Source organism: Erythrolamprus reginae, chromosome 2 (genome assembly GCF_031021105.1).
Source record: "Erythrolamprus reginae isolate rEryReg1 chromosome 2, rEryReg1.hap1, whole genome shotgun sequence".
NCBI classification, from domain to species: Eukaryota; Metazoa; Chordata; class Lepidosauria; order Squamata; family Dipsadidae; genus Erythrolamprus; species Erythrolamprus reginae.
In genome coordinates this window covers 86,074,545-86,102,398 of record NC_091951.1, presented here as the reverse complement: position 1 = coordinate 86,102,398, position 27,854 = coordinate 86,074,545, and the positions used below count along the sequence as shown (strand labels likewise).

Here is a 27,854-nt window from a genome sequence, read left to right as displayed (position 1 = left end):
TGACAATATGTACAATAACTACAACTATTGTGGTTTATAAAACTCAACGTACAGCTAGCACAATGAATGAATCCAACCAACCATCATTTATTCAACAATGCTGCATTATTATATGCTAGTGGGATTTTGCTGGAATATTTTGAATCTCTATTTTTCAGAAACTATTAAATTTAATTCATTTAGGTTCAAACATAGCCTTCTTCAGTTCACGTGTATGAATAAATATGTGAAATAATGTAAAATATTTCAAATGTACTATTCCAAATGTATTTGAGACACTGTTTATGTAAATGTATGTTTCTGTGAGTCAAAGCAATAAACTATTTAAAGCAGGGGTCCTCAAACTAAGGAGGAAGCCATTAATCTGGCCCAGGTGGGACTACAAGGCTTCCCTGCCCACATTGTCCCACCCACCCTCCGTACCCCACCCTTCAGTTAAATGCAGGCCTTACTTTCATGAGCCACTCACGCTGGAACTGGAAAGTAAGGCCAATGTTTTTGACTGGCAGAGTGCTTCTGGAGGCTGGGGAGGTCAAAAATGGAATGCACGGTTGGCCTCCTCAGCCTCCATAAGATCTCTGCCAGCCAAAAATGGGATGTGAGTAGGGCTCCCGTGGCCTCTCATAACTGGCAGAATGCTGCAGGAGGACAGGCTTGAAGGAGATCTGTCCAATCACCTACCCACCAGACTAGTTCAAAAGTGCCATATCTGCCAGTCGTGGGCTGGATGCGGAGCCTGAGGTGGAGGGGAGGGTAAACAGGCAAGGAGAGTGCCATGCTGTTTAGTAGTTCCAGCGGCTACAACACAAACGTTCATGCTGCCTTGAGACAAGTTTCAAATGACAAAAGATGTGTTACCTTTGGGGAAATTGTGGGATTGCCCTGCTTTCCCACTGGCCAGCTGGTCTGTGGTGCATGGCTCATCGGCCACCCAGCACCAGTTTAGGGTTCCTTCCCCCCCAGCGTCAGGGGACAGAGAGTGACAGAAGAAGGAAGAAAGGGAAAATAAAGGGGGAGAGAGAGAGACAAGAGACATAGACAGGGGCAGAGAGATAGACACAGAAAGAAAGAGGGAGAGGAAGGAAAAGAAAGAAGAGAAGGAGGAAAGGAGGGAGGAGACAAGAGAGAAAGAGAGACTTGTTGATTGTAAGCTCCTTGGTGCTGAGAAGAATTGCTGCAAAACTGAGTTTCCAGAAGTGGACCATTAGACTTAAACAACTTTAAAAAATGATCTAGTAAAAGGAAAAGTCAACCAAAAGAGCAACATGCAAACAAAATCAAATACTACACCCCAGGAGCAAAATAAATTAAAGTTAAATTTGTGTATATTGTTTAATGGACTGCTAAACTGGCCATGCCCACCCAATCACATGACAACCTAGCCATGCCTACCCATCCAGTCTAGCCCCCCAATAGTTTGAGGGACCACAAATTGGCCCCATTTAAAAAGTCTAAGGACCCCTGATTTAAAGGATCTTTCAGCAACCACAATCATATTCTTGTTTACATGGAGCCCTCAAATCAGAAAGAGGTTAAGCGTTGAATAGAAATTATGTCACAGAAGCTTTTTTTAGGTTTATGATACAGAGTGTTAGGAGCCATGATCACATATAATTTGAATTTAATTTCAGCAGGTTCTCATGAGTTTCAATGTATTAACCATTTTCTCAACAACAATTCTGCATGTTCTTTTAATTTAACAGACTATAAGGTTTAGAGGAAAATAGATCCCAGAAACCTACAAAATTCATGTCATTATTAGTAGATACTTTAAATAATTATCTCTGATGAAGCACTTCTGAAATGTATGCAGAAATTATTCACATATTACATTAAATAAGCAGAATAATTTGTACATTTATAGCCATAACAATATCAACATTTTTATAGGTCAATAATGATGACATCAATAACAGATCATTGAATTGCCCGTTCAAATGGATACTTCTCTTATCAAAAGTGGCAAAGGAAATGAAACATTATCAACCCTCAAATATTGATGTTCGTTGTTCACTGCAGCATAATCAAACAACCTGCATCTTGCACTTGATATTCCCTGTCTATGCTATTTGTTTAAAACATTCATAACTCACCTTTTATCTAGAAAATCAAGCAAGCTCTGTCAAATACCTTCTTCGCAACAAACCTATGAAGTAGCTTATACTGAGAGACAGCAAGTGACACCAATTATTTTCATGACTGAGGATATTTAACATAAAGCTTTCTAGTCTTAGCTCAGTTTTTTAACAGAGAATTTTTTAGCATAATAGAGGCTCATCATTGGATTTTGTAGTTATGATGTACTATGAGAATCTAAGGTTCAAAAAGTACTATCATTGACCTGACATTTGTGCAAAGGTTATTTATTCAGGTGTATTTACTGAAAGGAATTGTTTTTGCCAACTCATGTATTTTCCTGTGCCATTTCTTATACCAAACATAATCTTTGAAAACAGATATTCCAAGTACAGTAGTTACAGGGTATGAAAAATATCAGTTCTCTAAATTTCCTGAAGAAATTCAACAAAGAATAGTCTAACATTGATACATCTATGATTTTTGGAAAGTACTACGAATCTTCACGAAGATATCTCAAAGGTACATCATGAGTTGGCAAAAATAATTCCTTTCAGTGAGCACAAAGTAATGTACTATATTTTAGGGATGTTATATTTCCTTCTACAAAAAACAGACATACCATATACAGAGGTCTGAGGTAAGCAAGGCAAACAAACAATATTAAGCAGAAATTAATACATCATCAATATTTTATTTCCAAAACGAAATAGTTTAGTTATTTCTGATGTTTTTCATATATCAGATATAAAATTCACATGAAAATCTCATTAAAAATATAAACATTTCAAATAGAGGAAAATTCATTCCTCTAATGAAGGCAGGATAAAAATCAAATAAATAAAATATATCATAATTTATAAGATATAGAAACAATCACCAAACAATGACACAGAGAATTTTTTAAAAAAATGTAAATTTAATCCCCAGATTCTGCTCTGTGTGCCTGTGAAAAATAATTTGTACCAATATCTCATCACCCTATAAGATGACAAATGTATATAGTGATCCCTCGAGTATCGCGAGGGTTCCGTTCCAAGACCCCTCGCGATAATCGATTTTTAGCGATGTAGGGTTGCGGAAGTAAAAACACCATCTGCGCATGCGCGCCCTTTTTTTCAAAGGCAAAGGGGAAACCCCATCTTCGGCTCCTCGCTGCTGCCGCGCTGCGGAGCAGATCAGCTGCTGGGCGGCCGAAGGAACCTTCCCTGGGTCTTCCCGCCGCCCAGGCAAAGGGGAAACCCCAAGATCGCTTGCCGCTTGCCCGTCACCCGCCCGCCCGCTCGCTTGCCGCTTGCCCGTTCACCTGCCCGCCCGGCTGCTCGCTTGCCGCTTGCCCGTTCACCCGCCCGCCCGGCTGCTCGCTTGCCGCTTGCCCGTCACCCGCCCACCCAGCCGCTCGCTTGCCGCTTGCCCGTTCACCCGCCCGCCCGGCTGCTCGCTTGCCGCTCGAGAGCAAGAGGGGGAGAGATAGAGAAAGAGAGAGAAGGAAAGAAAGAGATGAGAGAGGGAGGAAGAGAGTGTGAGAGAGGAAGAAGCAAGATAAAGAGAGAGAGAAAGAAAGATGAGAAAGGAAAGGAGTGACGTCATCGGGTGGAAAAATCGCGATATAGCGTTTCGCGAAGATTGAGATCGCGAAAATCGAGGGATCACTGTACATCAGTGGGCTTTTAATGTACTGCCATCATTGTTCCTATCAGGTAGAAATAAATAAATAAATCTGCTGCTCCTAAAGTATTTGTCATTCTAATCAAAATAAGTCATGTCCATCTTTTTGATAATTTATATTATTACTCATTTTATGGGGAAGGTTGTCGAGAAGGTGGTAGCGCTCCAGCTCCAACGGTCCTTGGAAGAAGCTGATTATCTAGGTCCCCGACAGTCAGGCTTCAGGCCCGGTTACAGCACGGAAACCGCTTTGGTCACGTTGATGGATGATCTCTGGCGGGCCCGGGACAGGGGTTTATCCTCTGTCCTGGTGCTCCTCGATCTCTCAGCGGCTTTCGATACCATCGACCATGGTATCCTTCTGCGCCGGTTGGAGGGGTTGGGGGTGGGAGGCACTGTTCTTCAGTGGTTCTCCTCCTACGTCTCTGGCCGGTCGCAGTCGGTGTTAGTGGGGGGTCAGAGGTCGGCTCCGAGGTCTCTCCCTTGTGGAGTGCCTCAGGGGTCGGTCCTCTCCCCCTTGCTATTTAACATCTACATGAAACCGCTGGGAGAGATCATCCAAGGACATGGGGTGAGGTATCATCAATATGCCGATGATACCCAGCTTTACATCTCCACCCCATGCCCAGTCAACGAAGCGGTGGAAGTGATGTGCCGGTGCCTGGAGGCTGTCGGGGCCTGGATGGGTGTCAACAGACTCAAACTCAACCCGGATAAGACGGAGTGGCTGTGGGTTCTGCCTCCCAAGGACAATCCCATCTGTCCGTCCATCACCCTGGGGGGGGAATTATTGACCCCCTCAGAGACGGTCCGCAACTTGGGCGTCCTCCTCGATCCACAGCTCACATTAGAAAACCATCTTTCAGCTGTGGCGAGGGGGGCGTTTGCCCAGGTTCGCCTGGTGCACCAGTTGCGGCCCTATCTGGACCGGGACTCATTGCTCACAGTCACTCATGCCCTCATCACCTCGAGGTTCGACTACTGTAATGCTCTCTACATGGGGCTACCTTTGAAAAGTGTTCGGAAACTTCAGATCGTGCAGAATGCAGCTGCGAGAGCAGTCATGGGCTTACCTAGGTACGCCCATGTTTCACCAACACTCCGCAGTCTGCATTGGCTGCCGATCAATTTCCGGTCACAATTCAAAGTGTTGGTTATGACCTTTAAAGCCCTTCATGGCATCGGACCAGAATATCTCCGAGACCGCCTCCTGCCGCACGAATCCCAGCGACCGATTAGGTCCCACAGAGTGGGCCTTCTCCAGGTCCCGTCAACCAAACAATGCCGGTTGGCGGGTCCCAGGGGAAGAGCCTTCTCTGTGGCGGCACCGGCTCTCTGGAACCAGCTCCCCCCGGAGATTAGAACTGCCCCTACTCTTCCTGCCTTCCGAAAACTCCTCAAAACCCACCTTTGTCGTCAGGCATGGGGAAACTAAACATCTCCCCTGGGCACGTCAATTTATGCATGGTATGCTTGTGTGTGTGTCTGTTATCATATGGGGTTTCTTTTCTTAAATCGTTAAATTTTAATTAATTGGATTGTTGTGACTGTTTTTACATGTTGTGAGCCGCCCCGAGTCTTCGGAGAGGGGCGGCATACAAGTCCAACAAATAAATAAATAAATAAATAAATGATATATCACCAACTACCACAAATCAAAATCCATCAAACTGCTTTTATAGTATCTGATTGTATTCGTAGCAAGAACTGAGGATGTTATGCTGAACTTGAACTATAAATATTGCATAGCATGCATTGTATTTTTCAGATTGTAAGACGCATTGGAGTGTAAGACGCACCAAAATTTTGAAGTGGTAAACAAGAAAAAAATGTTTTTCCCTCTCCATCCTCCCAATCCCTCTGAGCATCCAGTTTTTGCGACAAACAGGGCCATTTTCATAAAAATGGGGCACGCAGAGTGTTTGGACACCTGTAGATTGCTCTTGGGGGCTGAGAGGACAAAAACATAACGTGGGGGGAGAGGGTTTGGAAAGTGAAAAATGAGGCACACAGAGGGTTTGGAAGGCCTGTAGAGTGCTCCTGGGGTGGGAGTGGCAAAAATGCTCCCATGTTCATCAAAAATAGGCCCATTTTGAGCTACATTTTTGTCTTCCCCAGCCCCCAGGAACACTCTGCAGGCCTCCCAAAGCCTCTGCACATTCTATTTTTGCAAAAGATGCACCTGTTTTCACCTTCTATTTTTGCGTAAAACAGGCCTGTTTTTGTTTTGGTTTTTTTGCAAAAACAGGACATGCGGGGCAGGATTTTGATTTGTGTATAAGACCTACCATCATTTCCACCCTCTTTTGGAGGGTGCCTCTTATATTCAAAAAGTATGGTAATCCCCCCAAATTATCAGCATAATCTCAAATTATGCTATGCACATTTATATAATGGCAGCAGAGTGGTCCTTTGAAGGGGATATGCCAAGAGCAATAGGACTTAAGCTCATATACTGTTTCATAGTGCTTTTACAGCCCTTGCTAGGCACTTTACAGAGTCAGCCTCTTGCCCCCGACAATCTGGGCCCTCGTTTTACAGACCTTGGAAGATGGAAGGCTGAGTCAACCTTGAGCCGGTGACATTTGAACTGCCAAACTGCAGCTAGCTGAAGTATTCTGCAGTACTGCACTCTAACCAATATGCCACCTCGGGTCTATATAAACAATCCTCTGCTAGAAATTCCACAATGGGAAAGTTCTTTGCTCTAATGGGCCTTTAAAAATGAGATGCTATTTCCCAAAAAAGGATTGTATGCAGTTTGGGAAGCAAACAAATTTTATATTATCACTGCAGTAACCATTAATTGAAAGATTTTGAGAAATATCTGTAGGAACTGATTTTTTTTTATAGTACACAAACATGTTTTTCCAAAAATAGAGAGAGAGAAAGATGACTATTAGGAAAAGTGAGTATTTAACTTTTTAATGGAAAGTTAAATGTCTTACCAATTAAACTGAAAAAGCTCTGCTTTTACGACCCTTAATCCTTAATTAAACAGCTAAAACAATAAATTTACATGAAAATATATATATATATAAATAGTTCTGAAAATATATTGAGGAATTTGGAAAGATTCCTTTTAGAATTCTTTCATATATACAGTATGGCAGAAACATAATCTTTTCTGGTTTTATTATTTGTATCTGATTTTCAATGTGTAGTTTTCTGTCTTTATGTTATAAAACCTTCATAGTCAAATCCTTCATAATTTGATTGTATTGGTTTCTAAACTTCAACACGGAAGACAATCATTATCTATTCTCATTTTTCAAGGTGTGAATTTCTTCATTTCAAGTGTCTTTATTTTCAAGGGCTGACTTACAGTATATGTTTCAGAGATGGCACAACAATGGAAGACTGGAGTCCACATATTTTGCCATGGGGATGCTGCCATCCCCATCCTGGCTAGAACATGCAGAAGTACTTACTGCGTGGAGCTCCGTGATCATGCACTGATATCCCATGCTCCCGTTTTCAGCCACATCTCCCCCATCGCAAATGTAGTTATGTCCTCCAGCCCTAAGAATATCAAATGCAATATGTCCATCATAACTAGGCCACACCAGGTTCAGTGATAAAGTGATATACTATATTTTTTTATTCTTTTATTTTATTTGTTCAATTTCTATGCCGCCCTTCTTCTGAGACAGATATATAATCTACTCAAATGATTAATTATACTCCTCAGTACATTATAACTTTCTATTTCCCATCTTAGTACATTCCAAACCTTCAACATTCCTCTTTGGTCTCAAGTTTTACTATATTACTGAGCTTTACCACGCCTGATTACTATCTATTGAAATTAAGGGGGGGGGGTTCTATCTATATCCACCAAAAGCTGTTTAGAAACATGCAGAGGAATCCTTCCCCACCCACATATACATTTTTAAAAGAATGTTTTCAGAATTTTAATTCAGTTTAATTTTGAACCTTATCAGTAAGATTTATCAAGAGGCTCTTCAGTCAACAATCATTTATTTTTTTACAATCATAGAAGATGCTTGTTTGGACTCTTAAAAATGTATGTAGATTTGGTGTCAGTCATTAGATTCAAAGTCAATTTAGAGCAGGAGTGTAAAACTGGTGGCCTGCAAGCTGGATGCGTCATGCACAGGGCACGCCCACCCCAGCTCCACAAAGGAGAAAAATGTCATGTAACATCACATGACAGCAATGTGATGCTGCAACTTTGATACCACTGGTGTAGAGGATAGATTACTAAAGGATGTTAACCATGGGGGGAAAAACACAAGATAAATTTTGAAAATAACTCTGCCCATGCATCTGCAGGGTTTCCTCAATTTACAACAGTTCATTCAGTGACTGTTCAAAGTTACAATGACACTGAAAAATGTGACTTATGACCATTTTTCAGTTACAACCTTTGCAGCATTCCCATGATCTTGTGACCAAAATTCAGATGTTTGGCAACTGACTCATATTTATGACTATTGCTGTGTCCCAAGCTTATGTGATAATCTTTTGCAACCCTTTCACAAGCCAGGTTCATTTAACAACTGGTTTACTAATGTATCAACTGCAGTGATTCACTTAACAAATGGCAAGAAAAGTCGTAAAATGGGGCAAAATAAATGTCTTGCTTAACAATCAAAATGTCGGGCTCTATTGTGAGGACTACCTGTACTAGCTCAACCTAGACCATTCTTCCCAGCATCCAGTGTCAATAAAATGTAAGGTTTGCAAGAGATCGTCATCTAATACAGAGATTTCCAACCTTTTCTTTACCACAGATACCCATTTAAATATATTTTGTGGCCATGGATACCAAGACATAATTTATAACATTTCTTCAAGCCTTCATGGACCTTTGTGACAACATTGTGGACCCCCAGGGGTTTGCACACCACAGGCTGAGAATCACTGACGTAATCCAACCTTCTCTCCAGTCCAGGAATCTACTGTTATATTATAACATTTAGTAACATAACTTGCAGAAGCATTCCTCTTCAGAAATGCAATTTTGTGCAAAGCATAAATTTTTAATCGTCACCACCATAGTAAAAGAAATGCTGAAAATGTACACCAAAACGAATTGCTATCAATCCTAGATATGTAGGTAAAATATTAAATTAGCAAAGACTGTCTTTTCCCTAGAGCCTGCCAGGTTCCCTACATTGGGAGTCCCCTTAATAAACAGAAGGAACCTGTCTATTTGTAACACAATTCAGTTTAATTGTCTCTGAATATTCAGAGTGGAAAAATGCAAACTAGTGGTACCTGGTATTCCGTATATGTTATAGTATAGTGGAGCTAATATATTATTTGTCAGCATTAGTGGTAAACCATTCTTGTTTAGCCTGTTAATCCCAGAAAAACACTAACTCTACCAAAATTATGACAATGACATAAATTAGCAACACACAGTGCCGGTATTTGAAAAATGAGGTATTTAAAAAATAAGGAGAGAAGAGAATCCTTTATATTTGTTATTTGATTCAAATCAACTACCATGCAAAATATATGCTGCATAACCTTTACCTCAGTAAAATACTTAAATGCAATTCTGAGATAAGTTACAACCCAGAGGCTTTTAACCCAGCTATTTCTTCCACAATATATAAAATCAGAATTTTTATAAGTTATTTATATTACTTCTGCAATAATTTCCTATTTCTGCAATATCAAAATTGTTCACCAAATTCATTTAGTAATCCCTTAATTTCTTGAAAATGTGTAAAGGCTTTTAAAAAATACTTGCAATTCTGCTACATTAAATGAAAATTGATGGACAAAGATGCACACGCATACCATCTCTTACTAACAACCCACTTGTGAATTTAGGGACTTTTATTTTACCATAGCAATTAATGAACATTAAAGCTTAAAATTACAGGGTGGATACAGGCTGGAAAATAGGCGCTGGCAAAGGGAATTACCAAACTGCTAACCCCGGGGCATAAGGCTAGGTGAGAGTACGAAACTCCAGAGACCTTCAGACTTCCACCCTGCAACTTATCTGCTACAAAAAGCTCTGCTTCCATCAGTGTAAGATTATCCTTCACTGCAGTCAACCTGACAAAGCTGCATTGCTTCAATCAGTCAAACCTTATACAGTGGAACCCCGACATAAGAGCTGCTCTACTTAAGAGCAACTCAAGATAAGAGCTGGGAGGGGAGAGATATTTTTGTTCTACTTACAAGCCCAAATTCGAGATACAAGCGCCAAGGAGCTGTCTCCTGAAGCCAAACGCTAACTTCCGCGTTCGGCTTCAGGAGACAGCTGCGAAGCGGCGCGCATGTTTTAAAAGGTTGCAGCCGGCCTGGGGGGCTCAGGGGGGGTGCTTGCAGCTTTCTTTCTTGCTCTTTTTCTTTCTCTCTTTTACCTTCCCTTCCTCTATTTCTTCTTTTCTTTCTCCTTCCCACCTTCTTCCCTCCCTCCCTCCCTTCACTCATTCCTCTCTTACTCTCCCCTTTCATAAGTTTCTTTGCTTCCTTCCTCTGTTCCTGTCCCTTCCCCCTTTCTTTCTTTCTTTCTTTCTTTCTTGCTCTTTTTCTTTCTCTCTTTTACCTTCCCTTCCTCTATTTCTTCTTTTCTTTCTCCTTCCCACCTTCTTCCCTCCCTCCCTCCCTTCACTCATTCCTCTCTTACTCTCCCCTTTCATAAGTTTCCTTGCTTCCTTCCTCTGTTCCTGTCCCTTCCCTCTTTCCTTCCTTCCTTCCTTCCCACCCTCCGTCCATTCATTCACCCATTCCTCTCTTGATCGCTTAAAGCCGGTCCCTGGTGCAAAAAGGGTTGGGGACCTCTGTCCTACAGGATTGGGTGGCAGAGAAGTTGAACATATGTAAATTTAAAAGTTTAAGAAAGTTTACAAGTTAAGTGAAAGAAACTTCATTATTCATTTATATGTACATGTACATTTCTTCATTAAAAACATGTCTTTCTGCATAATTTAGACTAACTTTGTGAGTTTTTTGAGGGCTGGAACCAATTAAAATTATTTACATTAATTCCTATGGGGAAAAGTCGTTCGAGATAAGAGCTGCTCGACTTAAGAGCCCAGGTCCGGAACGAATTAAACTCGTATCTCGAGGTACCACTGTATGTGGTTTGAAGAATGCAATGCTGCATATTTCATGACTTTGGAAATCAAAATAATGTCTCTTTTCTAAGGACAATGTGTACAAATACTGCAGTTATATTTCTGTATTGTCATGGTTAATGGTATCTAATCCTTTAAAGAAAAAAATGCATGTTATTTAAACATTGCTAGAAAGGGTAAAAGGCTGAAAACAAACGCAATTCAGGATTAATCTGATAGAGAAGAAAGCCAAGAATGTTTGAACTGCAAATGAATTAACAAAACAGAATTCTCTTCAGGACAAACTGCATAGCCTGTTCTGGAAAGCACTATAATCTTCTGTAGCAGAGTTAAGTAGAAATGGGATGTAAAATACGGAAGAAATGTCTACCACTTTGGCCATTAATAGTTTTCTGAAAAATACCGTTTTATACAACTCACAGTAACTGAAAAAAGAATTATTTTTCAAAATAAAAGTTAAACTAAGCTCAAATTATGCTTATTAAAATATTTCTACATAAAAAGGTAGAGAAGAAATAGTTTGTAAGGAAGAAATTTTATACCATGCTTGAACTTCCAGTAAATTCAAATTAGCTAATGCAAATAATTTTTACACAACATTTTAATATTTGACATAGGAGAACATGTAGCTCTGGAATCATCAAATTCCTTTCTTATGCGCAGCTTCATAAAAATTGCAAAAAGTATTATTTGAGCATTATTGATGTTGTAATTAATAAATATTAGTATGATTAGAAGAATAGTAAGGTAAATTTTACTCACGTCAGTTAATATATGAAGAGATTTTAATTTATTTAGCATCACATGACTCCTATTAGAGTAGTGATACCTCAGAATTTATTATTAAAGTGGCAATATGAGCTATATTTACATCACATTTCTACAAAGTGGATTTTAGATGAAAACTTAAAAATACAAGGGATGGTGTTTAGAGTATTTTGAAAATATGAAAAAGGAGCAATGTCTATGAAAAGTTAATTTAGAATGAAATTTAGTGTTACTTTTTCATTCACTTACAACAGTGGAACTAGGAAAGTACTTATTCATAAATCATCTATTCCTTGCTATTTCAGATGTCTGCTAATCCAGCATTCAGATGACAAGGACCCTGCTGGCTGTTAAAGTCTAGGTGTTCCCTTGGACACTGGGCCGAATATTGATTGAGCTTATCCCTAGATATTATGGTAGTATACTGGTTAGCATACAGGTCCTGGTGATTTGAACTCATCTAGGGTAGAAAGTGTTCCCTTACCATTTTCTTCCCTAATTCCTGATGTGTTTTTGTGATGTTATTTTGGGTAGGTTGGATTGTTTTTTCCCCTTTGTGTAAAGACATGCAAAAAACCGAGTTTAGTAGCTCTGCTTTCTCCTTGTTGCCTGTCATCTTCTTGCTACTATCTTCTTGTAATGGACCAATTGTTTCCTTGACTTTTCTCTTGTTTGTAATATGTTGGAAGACGCTTTTTTAATTAGTTTTTAGTCGCAAGCCTTTGTTTATTGTCAAAAGTTATTTATATGGAGTATAAAGAGTGTTGGTCCAGGTACGCTGCTGCCTAATAACCGCTGTTAAGAGGAACGGGATTAGATAGGACGCTCCCTATTCTGACCACTTGTTGTCTATTTGACTGGAACGCAATTATCCAGTCATGTAGGAGTCCAGAGATGCCGTAGGATTTCAGTTTCATAAGTAGTTTATCATGAACCACTGAGTCAAAGGCTGTACAGAAGTCTATATAAATTGTGTTTATTGTTTTGCCCTGATCACGTTTTGAGGTCCATATGTTTTTGCAGTATAGTAGTTGTAGATTTCAGGATAATTTTTCCTGAAACTGAATTGCTTGTATGAAAGTAGGTTGTTAAGTTTCTAGGTGGAGGACAATGGATTGGTTTATGATTGATTCCATGACTTTGCATGTGACGCAGCATAGAGAGTTTGGTCTGTAGTTTTCTACCAGAGTGGCATCTCCCTTTTTGAAGATGGGGATGACTGTGGCTAGTGACCATAGGTTTCGTAGGGAACTGGTACTGTAGAATTTTTCAAAGATTATACTTAGTGGTTCAGCTATGGCTATGAAGTTTTTTAAAGAAGTATGCGCCTAGTCCATCAGGTCCTATTGACAGGGAAGGTTTTAGGCTGTGTAGTGTTTTTTCAACACTGTCTTTAGTGAAGCCTATTGGTGTTAAATCGTTATGGGCATGAGCTGTTGCTGTTTACAAATACTGAGCCAAAGAATATGTTGAAGAGGTTAGATTTGATTGGTTCATTATAGCATTCTTTGGGTGCTTTTAGTGATTGGAGGGGTCTCGAATCCTTGAGTTTGTTATTTAGTTGTAGAAGGCATGGCTGGATTTTGTGTGAAGAAGGTTTTCCTCTTGTTTAATAACAAACAAGAGGAAAACAGTAATATTATTAACAAACAAGTTAATATTAAACAAGTAAATATTAATAGCAAACAAGAGAAAAACAGCAATATTAACAGCAATATGCTATATGTGCCTTCAAGATCCCAGCAAAAATTTCAACTGCTTCAATGGCTCGAGCAGTCATAGGCAGTTATTTATTTATTTATTTGTTTGTTTGTTTGTTTATTATTTATTTGTATATTTATTTATTTGTATATTTATTTTTTGATTTGATTTGATTTGATTTGTATGCTGCCCCTCTCCGGAGACTGGAGCGGCTCACAACAGGAATATAAAATACAAATCCAATGATTTTTTTAAAAAACAGTTAAAAACCCTTAATTAAAAACAGTCATACAACCCAAACAAACCATACATAAAACAAAGCGGGCGAGGGGAATCAATTTCCCCATGCCTGATAGTTCTCTAATGTTAGCTGTGGATCGAGGAGGACGCCCAAGTTGTAGACCCTCTCCGAGGGGGTCAGTGATCCCTCCCAGGGTAATGGACGGACAGATGGAATTGTCCTTAGGAGGCAAAACCCACAGCCACTCCATCTTGTCAGGCTTGAGTTTGAGCCTGTTGACACCCATCCAGAACTCAACAGTCTCCAGGCACCAGCACATCACTTCCACCGCTTCACTGACTGGACATGGGGTGGAGATGTACAACTGGGTATCATCAGCATACTGATGATACCTCACCCCGTGCCCTTGGATGATCTCACCCAGCGGCTTCATGTAGATAGTCCTTGAGTTACAACCATTCATTTAGTGATCATTCAAAATTACAATGGCACTAAAGAAAGTGACTTACATACATTTTTTCACTTAGAACCGTTGCAGGATCCCTATGGTCACATGATAAAATTTGGACACTTGGTAACTGGCTCATATTTATGAGTGTGTTGCAGTGTCCTGAGGTCATGTGATCACTTTCTCTGACCTTCTGACAACATTCACTTAACAACCATGTTACTAAACTAAGAACTGTAGCGATTCATTTAACAACTGGGGCATAAAAGGTAGAAAATGGGGCAAAACTCCTGAACAACTAATCTCATTTAGCAATGAAAATTATGGACTCAGTTGTGGTCGTAAAGTTTGTTCTGGTGCAATCCAAACTGCTGGCTGTTCTCTTTAAAGCCTTTCAAGGTCCAGGTCCACAATACTTGTGGGATTACCTCTTCCCATTAATCCCTGCAGGTTCTTTCAGATCCTGAAGAGTATGCTCCCTCTTGATTTCTTAGAGCAATGGTTCCCAACCTTTCTGGTTCTGCAGACTAGCGAAGGTAGGGGGGGGTTAGGATTAGGGTTGTGGTTAGGGGAAGAAGCGTGAGTTTCACGTCTAATGAAATTAGAACAGAATAATTTTTTAGAACAGAATATTTTTTCACTAAATTAAATAGATTATTCTGCATATCAAGTTTTCAATCCTTTAATCTAATGGATTGTTCATTGACAGAGATATTCTAAAACCAGAAAAATAAGCATGTAGCGTATTTTTCATTCTACATTCACATAACTTTATCCAAGATGTTTTCATCTGCTTATCTTTTTATAATAGTTTCAATTACTTATTTATTTAACCTTCAAGTCAGTCTCAACTCTTGGTGATTGCCTGGACAAGTTCCTGAAGTTTTCTTGGCAAGATTTCAGAAGTTATTTGCCCTTGTTTTCTTCCTAGTGCTAAAATAATAATTGGCCCAAGGACATCCAGCTGGGTTCATGCCTAAACCAGGATTAGAACTCACCGTCTCCCAAAGAGACTCTCTTTAAAACTATTGGTAACATTTTATTAAAAAATATGTTAACATAATTGGCAGTTTTAGCAAAAGAATGCATATAATACCTATATTTAATTACAGAAGCATGCTTTTAATGAGATTACGGTAGCTTAATTTTCAGAATTTCAGAATTTCAATAAAGGAACAATCAAATTGGAAATCAACTAGACTATAGATTTAATAAAGACCAATAAGATATATGCTTATACAGTTCCAAAAATTTAGAATAATCACTAGACAAATAAACTATATTTGTGTAAAAAAATATCCAGAATATGCAAAAATGTTCACTTATTAATTTAGAGTAATAAGATAAAATTAATTTACCATTTATGCATCATACTTGCACAATGAAATATTATCAAAATGATCAGCTAAAAAGATCAATGTTTCAAAACCAACCAATCAGTAAAATAAAAAAACACTGGCAGCATATTTAATATAAAAAATTTAAAAATGCAGGATTAAGAATTTCTAAATAAATATTTTTGTGAATAGCACAATTAATTGATAGACAAGAAAACGCCATTTAGTTGAGTACTTTTAAAACAAGTACAGTACTACTAATTTAAGATGTCCAAGGAGATCTTATAATTAAATGAATGACAGATTCAAAAGGATTTTGACCTGCTAAATTCATGAGCACCAAACCATGACTTAAACTTTAAAGTAACTTAATCTTACTGAATGGGGCAGTAACCCTGACTAATAGATTAAAAGAATATAGTGTGCACAGCATGCAAGAACTTCCAGAATATCAAGGGTATATTCCAATTCTTAAATACCACATGGAAGCCCAATGTACCCTAAAAAACCAATTTTAAGAATCCCATACTTCAAACTTTTCCATAGGCATACAAACTCCAAGATAAAATAGCTCTACAATTTTTTTAGAGAATGGCTATATGCATATTATAAGAATAAAAGCGAAAACAGAATATTAATTATTTGAAGGAATTCTACCTACGACAACTTTTGCTTTGGATCAGCTCCATTTAGATAATATTCCTGTTGAATAAAAAGTAGTCAGAAAGAAAAATAATAATAAACATGCATAAATGGCATATTATTGTATTCAATGCATTCACTTCCACTGTATTTATAGACTGGTGACCAATTGAAGAAAAAAAAATACCTTTTTTGAAATGGCTCAGAATGCACAAAGAAGTCAGAATAATAAATCAATTATAAAAATGTTTTGTTAGTGTGTCTCAATAACCTTTGCTTACAATACTGTACAACTTCAACTTAACTGACCCCTGATTAAAAATTCCCATTTAAGGGACTTTGGCTGCACTAGACCCAAACTATACCTTAAACCATAAACAAATTGGTTGTATTCAAAGTATTTTACCTTCCAGTTCTGTTAAGTTTTACCTTAATTTTATAACATATGCAGTTATTACTCATTTGCATAATTAACCAATATCAAACAAAAGACAGCTGGCCTTAATTAGTCTATTATACTGAATTTCATTGTATTAGCTTCAGATATTGCATTCTACTGCTTCTGCCTACCTTGCCGCCCTGCTTCACTCTCTCTGGCAGCTGGGGTAGCAACCCTGCCCACCTGAGCTTGCTGGCCTTACCATCCATTCAGCAATTATCTTACACAGAATAAAGCCAGATGTGCCTCACCAGCAGCTGAGATAGCAAAGATCAGTTGAATGTGGCAGAATTGTGGAACCGAGGGCAATGGAATACTGGGTTTTGCACTATAGCGCTGGAGTGGTTGGTCCCAGCATGGGGCTTGAGGTGGCACTCCTAGGTGGTGATAGCAAGACTGTGGCTAAAGTAGAGGCCACAAGGCTGAGCTTCTACTATCCTAACACCATTACTGAGGAATGCCACTATGCAGGGCAGTCAGAAAAGAAGAAGAGGATTAACAGTTGGGGGAAACTGAAGGACCCCTGCAGTCGTAAGTACAGGCAGGATGCCAAGCACCCAAATTTTGATTGTGGTTGCAGGGGCATTCCAGTGGTCCTACCTCATAGCTGGGCATTTGGTCAGTGCCACTATAACTCTGAACAGTTGCTGAATAAATGATTGTAACTTGAAGACTGCCTTTACATTATAGAAAACGTCCACCATCTAATCCAGTAGGTGGTCTCAAGATGTTCAGACAGGTTATCACAATTGGAATAATCAAGTTTAGATAGACATGAGATTGAGAAGTTCCCTGAGAATGGGCTCCGACACAAAAAGCTCCGAAAGCTTGGAAAAACAAATTTATGGTCCCAGTGACTGACTCAGATTAGATCCTCTAAGGACATTCAACTTTACTGTATGTTTATAGCTTATGAATTTCTGGTTGCTTTAGTTATATGGCAACCTCTTGATAGCATGTACAAACTATTTGTCTTTGAAGTAAAAAAAAAAGAATTTCACTAGGAGTATCTTTATCTTATTAGTTCTTCAATAATAATAGGTTGGAAAACAGGTGTTGATGATTCAAAAAATGTTTAATACCTGCATGTTTAACACCTGATCTTTTTAACTATAGGGAATAATTGAAAAATGATGCACAAAACCAAGTAGATTTTCTTTTGCGCTTAGTATCAAAACAATTTACTGAGTCCTTTGTAGACATCACCAAAGCACGTGGACTATACTTAGTTTGAAAACTGATTAATTCTAAATATATTCTTATTCCTGAAAGCAATACAGTAGAACCCCGACTTACGAGACTAATTGGTTCCGGAAGGAGGCTCGTAAGTCAGAACGCTCGTATGACGAAACATTGTTTCCCATAGGAAACAATGTAAAGTCAATTAATCCGTGCAACAACAAAAAAACCCGCTGCCGCCGAACGCGGAAGTTAGCGTTCAGAGACAGCTGCAAAGCGGTGCGCGTGTTTTAAAATGTCAGAGCCGGCCTGGGGGGCTCGGGGGGAAGCCCCCGAGCCCCCCAGGCCGGCTCTGACGTTTTAAAACACGCGCGCTGCTTCGCAGCTCTCTGCTGAATCCGGAACGCTAACTTCCGCGTTCGGATTCAGCAGACAGCTGCAAAGCAGTGCGCGTGTTTTAAAAGGTTGCAGCCGGCCTGGGGGGCTTGCCAGCACCCCCCCAGCCTCCCAGGCCGGCTGCAACCTTTTAAAACACGCGGAATACGAGCGCCAAGGAGCTGTCTCCTGAAGCCGAAAGCGGAAGTTAGTGTTCGGCTTCAGGAGACAGCTCCTTGGCGCTCGTATCCCGAATGTGAGCTCGGGAGGCGAACAAAAATATCGCTCCCCTCCCAGCTCTTATCTCGAGTAGCTCGTAAGTAGAGCTGCTCGTATGTCGAGGTTCCACTGTACTGCATTATGAAAACTGTATTTAGTCTATAGACTCTATGAATATGTCAATCACCAAACTACAATTTCTGAATAAAAACATACAAACGAACTGTTTAAACACCAAGAAAAATGTTCAGAGAAGAACAGCAAACATAAGGGAGTTAGAGGCTAAACTGTAAGATGAACAGCTAAGGGAACATTGTAACTATCTTCCAGTACTTGGGAAGCTGTCACAGAGAAGAGGGATTGACTTATTTTCCAAAGCATCTGAGGGCAGAAGAAGTAATGAGTGAAAGCTCACGAAGGAGAGATCCAACCTTGAAGTAAGGAGAAATTGCCTGATATTTAATCAGTGGAACGGTTTTTCTTCCAGAATTGTGTGTTCTCTATAACTGGAGGTTTTCAAGAACAGATTGGATAACTACCGATATTTGACCAGGATGGTATAAGGTCATGATGGTGAACCTATGGCACGCGTGCCCAAAGTGGCACTAGTAGCCATCTTGGGCGGCACACGAGGCCTTGCCTGTTTGTCTTCTGGGTTTCTGGTGCACCTGCAATGATCAGCTGTATTATGGGGGGGGGGGGGGAGCTGAAAACAGGTGTGTTCATGTGCACCAGCCAGCTGATTGTCGGCTGTTCATGCCTGCCAGAATCTGGAAGTTTGGCTTTTCCAGAGCACGATCCCTTCGTGCATACAGCAGTACCAAAATCTGGTGTGTGTATGCATGCTGGCCAGCTGATTGTCAGGCATGCATGTGCGATAGAACCCAGAAGTTTGGCTTTTCCGGAACGCGGCCCCAATGTTTGTGGGTGTGCGTGCATGCATGCGTGTGACAATTCCACACGAACCTTTTGGCACTTGTGCCAAAAATCTTTGCCATCACTGGCATAAGGTCTCCTGCTTTGACCAGGAATTGGACTAAAAAACCTCCAGTCCCTTCCAGTCCTATGATTCTAGAAAGATATGAATACAAAGCACATCACATTCTGTTAAACTGGTACATTGTCAAAAGAATCCCACCGTACATAGCAATCATGCAAAATATGGTAAATAGAATTTCTATAATAAACTAATATTTTGCTCACAAAATTATAACAATTTATCACACCAGCTATGAACTTCTCAATTGCTTATTCATTTGTATGCATCTTAAATCAGAATGTGTATATTTTCTAATATGGGTAAGAATAAGAGATGAACTAATAATACTATCATGGCTAAAAGTACTCTGGCATAATAATGCTAACATCTAAAAGATGTTCCAATTATGTGAGACATTGTCTTATTTTTACCTAACAAATACAAACAACACATTTCTCTCCCTACACAATTTATTATTATTATTATTTTTCTTTTTAATGATCTATCTTGCTTTCCTGATTGTTACTGGTCATTGTATTAGGATCTATTATGTTTTAAACTTAATTGCTGGGAATGGGAATTGTGAGACTTTGAGTCTGTGGACTGAAGTAGCACAAAACACCAAGTAAATAAATGAATTCCCATGGATAACAATCATATGTACACAAAGTCATATTGTTGAAATTCCCGATTGTTGCAGCACTTTTTCAAACAGCAACAACCCAGAGGAATTGTTGCCAACCTTAAAGAAATTGTCTGGCTTGTACGTTTTTAATCCAGATCTACAATTGGAACAATGAACCCATCTACATTCTCTTTTTTTATACCAAAATTGTTCACCTTGCATCCATGAGGAAACCACGGGAATGAAGATTTCTTCATAAAGAACAACATGATTATCTCTCATGGAAAAGCAACAGCCTAATTGGCTGGCACAGAAAAGAAGCAGCTATGGTGTTGAAGACCTGATTTAAGACTAGTCAGTCAAGAAATAAATGCACATACAAACACATTCCCAAGTAAAGTCATACTTACAAAGTCTCTAATTAATTCTCTTTCTTCATGCAACAGAATGCCAATGTAAAACATCCCTGAAGCCTTCTCTACCAATTATTCTACAGGTAGTCCTTGACTTACAACCACAATTGAGCCTTAAAGTTTTGTTGTTAAGTGAAACAGTTGTTAAGAGAATTTTCCGCCATTTTATGACCTTTCTTGCCAGAGTTATTAAGGGCATCACTTCAGTTAAGTTAATAACACGGCTGTTAATTGAATCTAACTTCCCCATTGACTTTGCTCACCAGAAGGTCGCAAAAGGGACAATGCAACTGTCATATGAACCAGACGCCAAGTATCCAAATTATGATCAAGTGATCAAGTGGATTCTGCAACATTGTAACTTGGAACAGTCACCAAATGAACCGTTGTAAATTAAGGACTACCTGTACTGAATTAATTAAATATAATGGCAAGGAGCATCAAATTTCACTTCAAAATCACTGAAATTTGCATTCCTATGTAGCAAACTCAACTGTGTAATAAAGGTCGTTTAACTTTTTATATGTCACAATGGCTACCACATTTTGTACAGTTTTTCCCTGGAATCAGAGTAGACGTTTAACAACAGTTTGGGTCCGAATTGTGAGGATCACAAAGATCCTTGAAACACTTGGTTTTCCCAGGTCTTAGGAAGCTGTAAGAATGCGAACTACTGCAATGCATTCTACAGAGAGTCCCCTTCAAAAATATGCAGATGTTTCAGCTAGTGTGAAATTGGCCATGCAAGCAGTTTTGGATACCTCAAGGGCTACACATGTGACACCTTTGCTGCACAAGCTGCACAGGGTGCCAGTTTGCTTCAAGGTGTTGCTTCTCATTTTTAAAGTCCTTTAATGGCACAGGACCAGATTACCTGAAGAATCATCTTATTCCAATTACATAACCCATCCCACCAGTCATGCAGGAAGCATATGTTATGGACCCTGACAGTTAAAGAGTTTCACAGATGACCGAGTCTAGGATGACATTACCTTTTCCCTATGGAACACCCTGTCCCCAGAGATGAGGTTGAGCCCCACCTTTCCAGAAGAGTATAAAGATCTGGCTCTCCAATTGGCATGAGACTGAAGAGTGGCATGCAGCCCTGGGGGTGGTTGTTGGCCCTCCACCTTATGATTTGTTCATTAACTCTGTTTTTAATTTTGTTTCTTTTATATGGCTTATGACTTCTTTCTGTAAATGCCTAGAGTCACTTAAGCAGTGATATGGGCAGTGTATAAATTTGATAAATAATGTGTACTGATTAAAATAACCAAGAGCAGTCTAACTTATGGCAATGATGGAGTTAGTTTGTAAAGTTACATGTGCAAATGCATATATACAGATATATATACACAGAAATGTGTCCATAATATCTTGTAATTTTATTGTTAGATCTGCTTGTACAAAACAAACCTATAACTATATTTCTGACATGACCTTAAGTATTCTTGCTTAGAGTACACCGATGCTCTCAAACACATAATCACCACTGAAAAATGAAGTACTTCAGATGGCTGTTACTTATGTACTAATATACAATATTTGCACACTTACACATTTACAGAAATATGCAAAAAGATCAGACCCAATTCATTTTGCTGACAGAAAAAAACATTAATTGGTGCAAAGAGAAGTGAGAAATCTTTCAAATCTTCATTTCTCTCAAATATAATTTACTGAGAGGAAATATCCAGGAATCACATAGTCAGTCATGTAAGGAAAGAAGACAGCATAATCTTCTATTCACATTTTGGATCCTACCAATATAATTTTCTATATCTAAGACAGTGATAGTGAATCTTTTTTTTCTCAAGTGCCAAAAGTGCATGCACGCATACCATTGCCCACATGTATGCCCACACCCATAATTTAATGACTGCCTAGGCGCCCCACCCCCTGCACATGCGTGTATGACCCCCCCACTGCACTGCCCCACCCTCACACACATGTGCACATGATCCCCTTCCCCCATTTCCTAACTTCCAGTGGGCCCAGTAGGCCTATTTTTCACCCGCCCCACTCCAGCTTTCTTGAAGCCTGGGGAAGACGAAAACACCCTCCCCTGCCCACTCCATGCGTGCCGAAAATAAGCTGGCCAGGGCTCATAGCAGCGCACACAGCAATGGCTCACATGCCGAAGATATGTCTCCGCATGCCACCTGTGACACGTGTACCATAGGTTCACCATCCCAGATCTAAGGCAAAGAATCTGTCAACTTTTTCCATTTTGGAAAATTCATCACATGTGGACTTCATCTCCTAGAAATTGACGTACAATATCTTAAAATTCGTCAGGGATAGCTATGGTATATGTCTTTAACATCATATACATTTTAATCAAAACTCACTACAGTATTGAGGTTTCAACAAAACTTTCCTACAAAATGAAGTTAATACAGTATTCAAACTCAACAAGGAAACTCAACCTGAACCAGAAATATATCAGAATGAAAATTATTGTATTATGCAAATGAAGCATTAAGGAGCATTAATATTCACATTTTTATCCTATTATATTTTTCTTCTTGAGTATAACACAAATTAAACAAATTTCAATTACCAATCTTTGGCTTAAAGTTACAGGGCATACCCCCCGGAATAATTAAAAAGAGCACTATGAAAGATGCCAAAGAAGAGTCTCTCAGCTAAAGAGCAACTGCTTAGTCTGCAACATTAACTAACTGGCTTTCTTTTTATAATTCTTTGGCTACAATACCAAACTACAGCTAACCGAGCAAATTTTTAAAAGGTTGAGAAAGAAATCTCAATCGCTCTCTTGCAATTCAACTCTCCCTTTAGTTTTTCCTTTAGCTTATAGCTCATTTCTAAAGTTACTTGATTCTGTTATGTGCTGCTTGTCTGACGAAACATATTTGTTGAGTATTATTTTTAACAAATCTTTTCAAATACAGGTCAGCACTTTATAAGTTGTGATCCTTAAAAGTACATTTTATTTTATTTAAAAATGTTTATATGGCCATCCAACTCAAACATATCAACTCCAACCTTGTAGGGGCTGCAATACACATAATTGTAATAGTCACTTCATCTGCTCCATGTCAGCCTGGAGTTTCCAAATTCAATGACAGAATATATAAGTTACTAGGTTTGACTTTTGGTTTGTGTTTTATGTGCTGTGGATGTCTGAAATAGAATTTGAATTTTATTTCCAGACCTCCGGGCCTCCATTTATGGCAGCAAGGGTCTTTCTTCTTTTCTGTCCATAAATATCCTTTGCCGTATTAATATTTTATTGCAAAATTCAATGGAGAGCGGGAGACTTTTCAAATAAAATAATCCATGCAAAGATGTTACAATAGAATTAGAATAATGTAGGATATTTGGGACTGTTGCTAAGATTGGATAAAACTGATATACACTTTATTGCAAGCAAAAAATTCCTGGGAGAAAGGCTTTGATTTATTCCATGCTTTAAGGAGGAAACCTCACCAAAAAAATTGGATATCAACTCTAAACTTTATTTAAAAACCAAGTGCAAGCCTGTGTTTCATAAATATAAGATACACATCTAGAGTACTATATACTTTTTGCTTTAGTACTTAAGACATCAAGGTAGAAATCAAGAGAGTATGAATTCTACTCCTGCTTTAGGCCAGAGACAGCTGGGTAACCTTAGGTCAGTCATTTGGTCTCTGTTCTAGGAAAGAGGCAATGGCAAGCCACTTCTGAAAAACCTTGGAGATTGCCCAGGAATTGGACACAACTGGAAAGAAGGAAAAGAAACCTTTCCCAATCTATATTAAACAAACATTAATATGATATAATTCTTCCTCTATTAAATTACTGTGCCCGTAGATTTTTATCTATTCTATAGCTAGCAAAATGTTTCCTTGATCCACATATTCTATATAACTAAAAATAATAAAAAATATAACTCTAATGAAACATTAAAAACCCCTTGGCTCTAAAATACTGTAACAAAATTAATTACTGTTAACACCACACCCATCCAGTAAGTCAGCAAACCAACCTCAATCAGTTCACAATCTAAAAATATGCTAGAGGTCCCAAATGGTCTTAAATGATATTATGTACAGTAAATGGAACACATTGCCAATTGATAGTTTTATGAATATTTGCCAGTACTCAAGCAATTTTGGTTACACCACAGCTGTACTGGAACACCAGGTTGGAACATAAACAGTCACTTACACATAATAAACATCTCTCTCTCTCTCTCTCTCTCTCTCTCTCTCTCTCTCTCAGGTAGCACTGAAAAATCTAATACATAGATATAACAGCCATCATACACCTAAGTGTGTGTACAGATGGTACATCTGATTTAATCTGCAAAAATGTTAATACTTAACATTTCTATTAAGATGCTGCAGCGGTCATGCCACTTTTTTATATATTTATATGGTTACTAAATGAGTGGTTCTAAGTCAAGGACTACCTGTATAAAACCATGTATGACTAAAAGTTGATAGCTTTGTTCAATATTGCCCAAAGAAGCAATTACATATGTTTCTATTATGGCAAAACTTGCAGTATATTCCATGAATTAGTTTGACAACAATTGCATTCTTCACTGCCAAGAAAATATATAGTAGAAAAATAAAATAAATCTAGAATACATAACTCTTAAAGAAAGCTTGCCTTATGAATACTTGCATCAGCTGCACTCATTGTTGTATTTCACAGCAATGTATATGCTAGTTACCAAAACCTCCAACTTTTCAAATAAAAACTTACTAATTTTTTTTCAAGAACTGAAAATTAAAACAATGCCTGAAAGTTTTTCATTAGAATTAAAACGCCACACAAGCACCCATGTTACAAGTAGCCTGAAGAGAGGTAAAACCAATGTGCCTGTGTTCTTAAACAGCTGTACATAATTAGTTTTTTACATTGATTAAGTATACCTCACAAAGTTTTAATATCATTTGTTTCACTTTGAGTTAGCTCTGTATATGAATTAAGCTACAATTAATGATCTTACTTTGGATTCTTGCAACAGTTTACAAACCAGTTAAGGAAATCATGGTTTAGAACAATGTGTCAATCCACCTAGTCAAAAACACATTTTTCATGTAAATTACAATTTCATCAAGTAGGGCCAGATAGATGGCTAATAGAGCTTCACATGAAAAGACATCACAGAGTTTATTCTCTTCCAAAACATTGGATTGGAAGCACTGTTATTTAAGATATCCATACTGTTTTTCATGTTACAATCATAAACACATTTACTTGTTTTTGTTGTGAGCCGCCCCAATCCCTAGGGGAGTTAGGTGGCATAGAAATATAATTAAATAAATACTTGAAAGCAAATCTCCTGCAAGTCAGAACTTCTAATTTAGTTTAAATTCAATCTTGGTAAGTCTGAGCTATTAGTGTAAAACAATATTCCTATTTACACAAGACTATTCAAGGCAAACCTATTTATATTACCATCTGGGAGGCTTGGTTTGCATTACTTAACTTTCTTTGATCTTTTATAAATCAGGGGCACTTAACGACCAATAAAATCTGAGCAGGCTTATAAACAAAGGCAAATAAGGCACGTCTCTCAGGATCCACAAAGAATGATCCCAGCCAGAAAAAGAAAATTAAGAATAAATTCTCTCCTCAAGTTTCACTTGGATACCGCCAAACTAGTGTGTTTTTTTCACAAGTCCCCATTAGCCTTATTATTATAACGAGCAGCTCCTCCTTTCCCTCTATTCGATCTACTTGCGGCAAACCGCAAATCGTCTCTTTTTCTTCTTCTTTTTTTTGTTTCCCCAACCTAGCAAAAAGCCTCTTCTGTAAGTTTCGTTATAAAGCTGGCTCTCTTCTCCCGGGGAGATCCTACTTGCGCTCGCCTGTCTCGCTCAACGCCCCGCCGAGCCGACCGCTTTCGGATGCTCCGCACACACAAACCCCGCAAGGAAAGCTGAGAGAGCGCCAACCTGCTGTCCGATGACAGCTGGCTGGAGGCGGCGGCGGCGGCAGCATCCATTCCTGCCCGTGTCAATAGGTTCCGATTCCCACCGATTCCAGCCAGCAAACACATGGGACTCCAGATCCCCGCAGGACAGGCTGCTGGCTCCGGTTCTCTCTCTCTCTTTCTCCCCCCCCCCACCCGAAGAGAAGAAAATGAGGAAGGAGCTCAAAAGAGAGAAAGAGCCCAAAACGGCAAATGCAAACGATGGAACCAAATCAGACTTCTCCACTGGGGCGCCTTACTTCGCAAGAGAAGCTGCAGAGCAAAAGCCCGAGAGCGGCAGAATCGAGCAGCAGCAACAGCAGCGGGGATAAAGCCCACCGGCTCAGACTGAAGCGAGCGCCGTCTCTCTCAGCACTCCCCGCGGAGCGTCCGGAGGCAGAAACTCAAGAAGCCGAGCTGCAAAACGCGGCGGTCGGAGGGGAAAAAGGGAGTGCTCCTCCTCCTCCGCCTCCCGCAGCCTGTCCGAGCCCCGCTACTGCTCTGCACCGTACACACGTACCCCTTTTCCTCCCGGAGCCAAGCAGCCCAGCGTCCCCTTAACTCCCCCCCCCTCATTTCAGCCCCGCGAAACTCGCCTCTTTCCTTTCCCCCCACCCCTCGCGGCACGAGGAACCGGCGCCGTACCTGGCCGCCTCTCGGCTTTTTTTTTTTTCTGCCGCTTTCCCCAACGGCGAAGGTTTTTTTCCCCCCTCACTCGGAGCCTCCCGCTCCTCTCGTCATCTAAAATGGCGGCCAGAGTAACAGCCAGACATTTATTGCATCGAATCCCTCGGCGCTCGATTTCTCCAGGCCGGAGCGCCGAGACTTTCAGTCTCTTCGAGCGGCTTTCGGCCACGCCCCCCTGAGGCTGCCCGCCAGTCTCGGCCGCCATTTGCGATCCTGCGCGGGTCTGGAGGGGGCGTGGCCAGAAATCCCACTCCTCCCCCCAGCCGCGAGGCAGGTGAATAGTCCAGGTTAGGAAAGTGCCTGGAGGTGTTGTTGCTCCTTAACTTGTTTAGACGGATTAAGTTTCCCAGATGTGCCGCGTTTTCCTGTAAATTTTACTTTATTTAAGGAACATCAAGAGGGGCGTTTATAGCCCTTCGTTGCCCTGGCATTTCCAGCCAAGTAATATCTTATTGCTCTCGTCCGCACGTTGCGCTCTTCATTTCTGAAACCCGGAGAGTTACTACGACTAAGACTGGAAGAAATTGATTTATCGAGGGCGGCGTTAACATAAGAGGCTCCTTCGCATGGTGTGCTGAATTAATCCAGATGCTGGAGGGTTGTTTTGTTTTTTCCTTTCAAAATTCACTGAACCGCAAACTAACTTAAAATTTGGATAGCTCTGGCGTAGGAAATTACTGTTGTTAACTATGTCTTTTATAGCTGCTTCTTCAATACAGACTAGGGGATTCTGGGACTTGAAGTCCACATTGCTTAAAGCAGTGTTTCCCAACCTTGTCAACTTGAAGATATCTGGACTTCAACTCCCAGAATTCCCCAGCCAGCTGGCTGGGGAATTCTGGGAGTTGAAGTCCAGATATCTTCAAGTTGACAAGGTTGGGAAACACTGGCTTAAAGTAGCTAAGTAGCATAGGTAATTCTGGGTACTGAAAGTACTTCTTAAAGTAAGACATACTGTTTGAGGAATTCTGGGACTTGAAGTCCATATTGCATAAAGTAGCTATGTTGCACAGGGAATTCTGGGAGTCAAAGTCCATACTTCTTAAAATAAAGCA

General features: G+C 39.7%; 1 protein-coding gene across 3 annotated transcripts in view; it reads right to left on the bottom strand.

Moving 5' to 3' along the window:
* Positions 1-27,013, bottom strand: part of RAF1 (Raf-1 proto-oncogene, serine/threonine kinase) — a 78,962-nt gene extending 51,949 nt beyond the window's left edge. Inside the window, exons 1-2 of one of the 3 annotated variants that reach the window (XM_070738572.1) lie at positions 26,758-27,013; positions 7,176-7,266 (exon numbers count right to left, since the gene is read on the bottom strand). In XM_070738572.1, the coding sequence (XP_070594673.1) occupies positions 7,176-7,211 (36 nt within the window). In that variant the 5' untranslated portion in view covers positions 7,212-7,266; positions 26,758-27,013. Of the gene's footprint in view, positions 1-7,175; positions 7,267-26,372; positions 26,698-26,757 lie in introns of those variants that run through there. The other 2 variants (XM_070738573.1, XM_070738574.1) reach the window with 2 other exon arrangements.
* Positions 27,014-27,854: the final 841 nt, after the last annotated feature.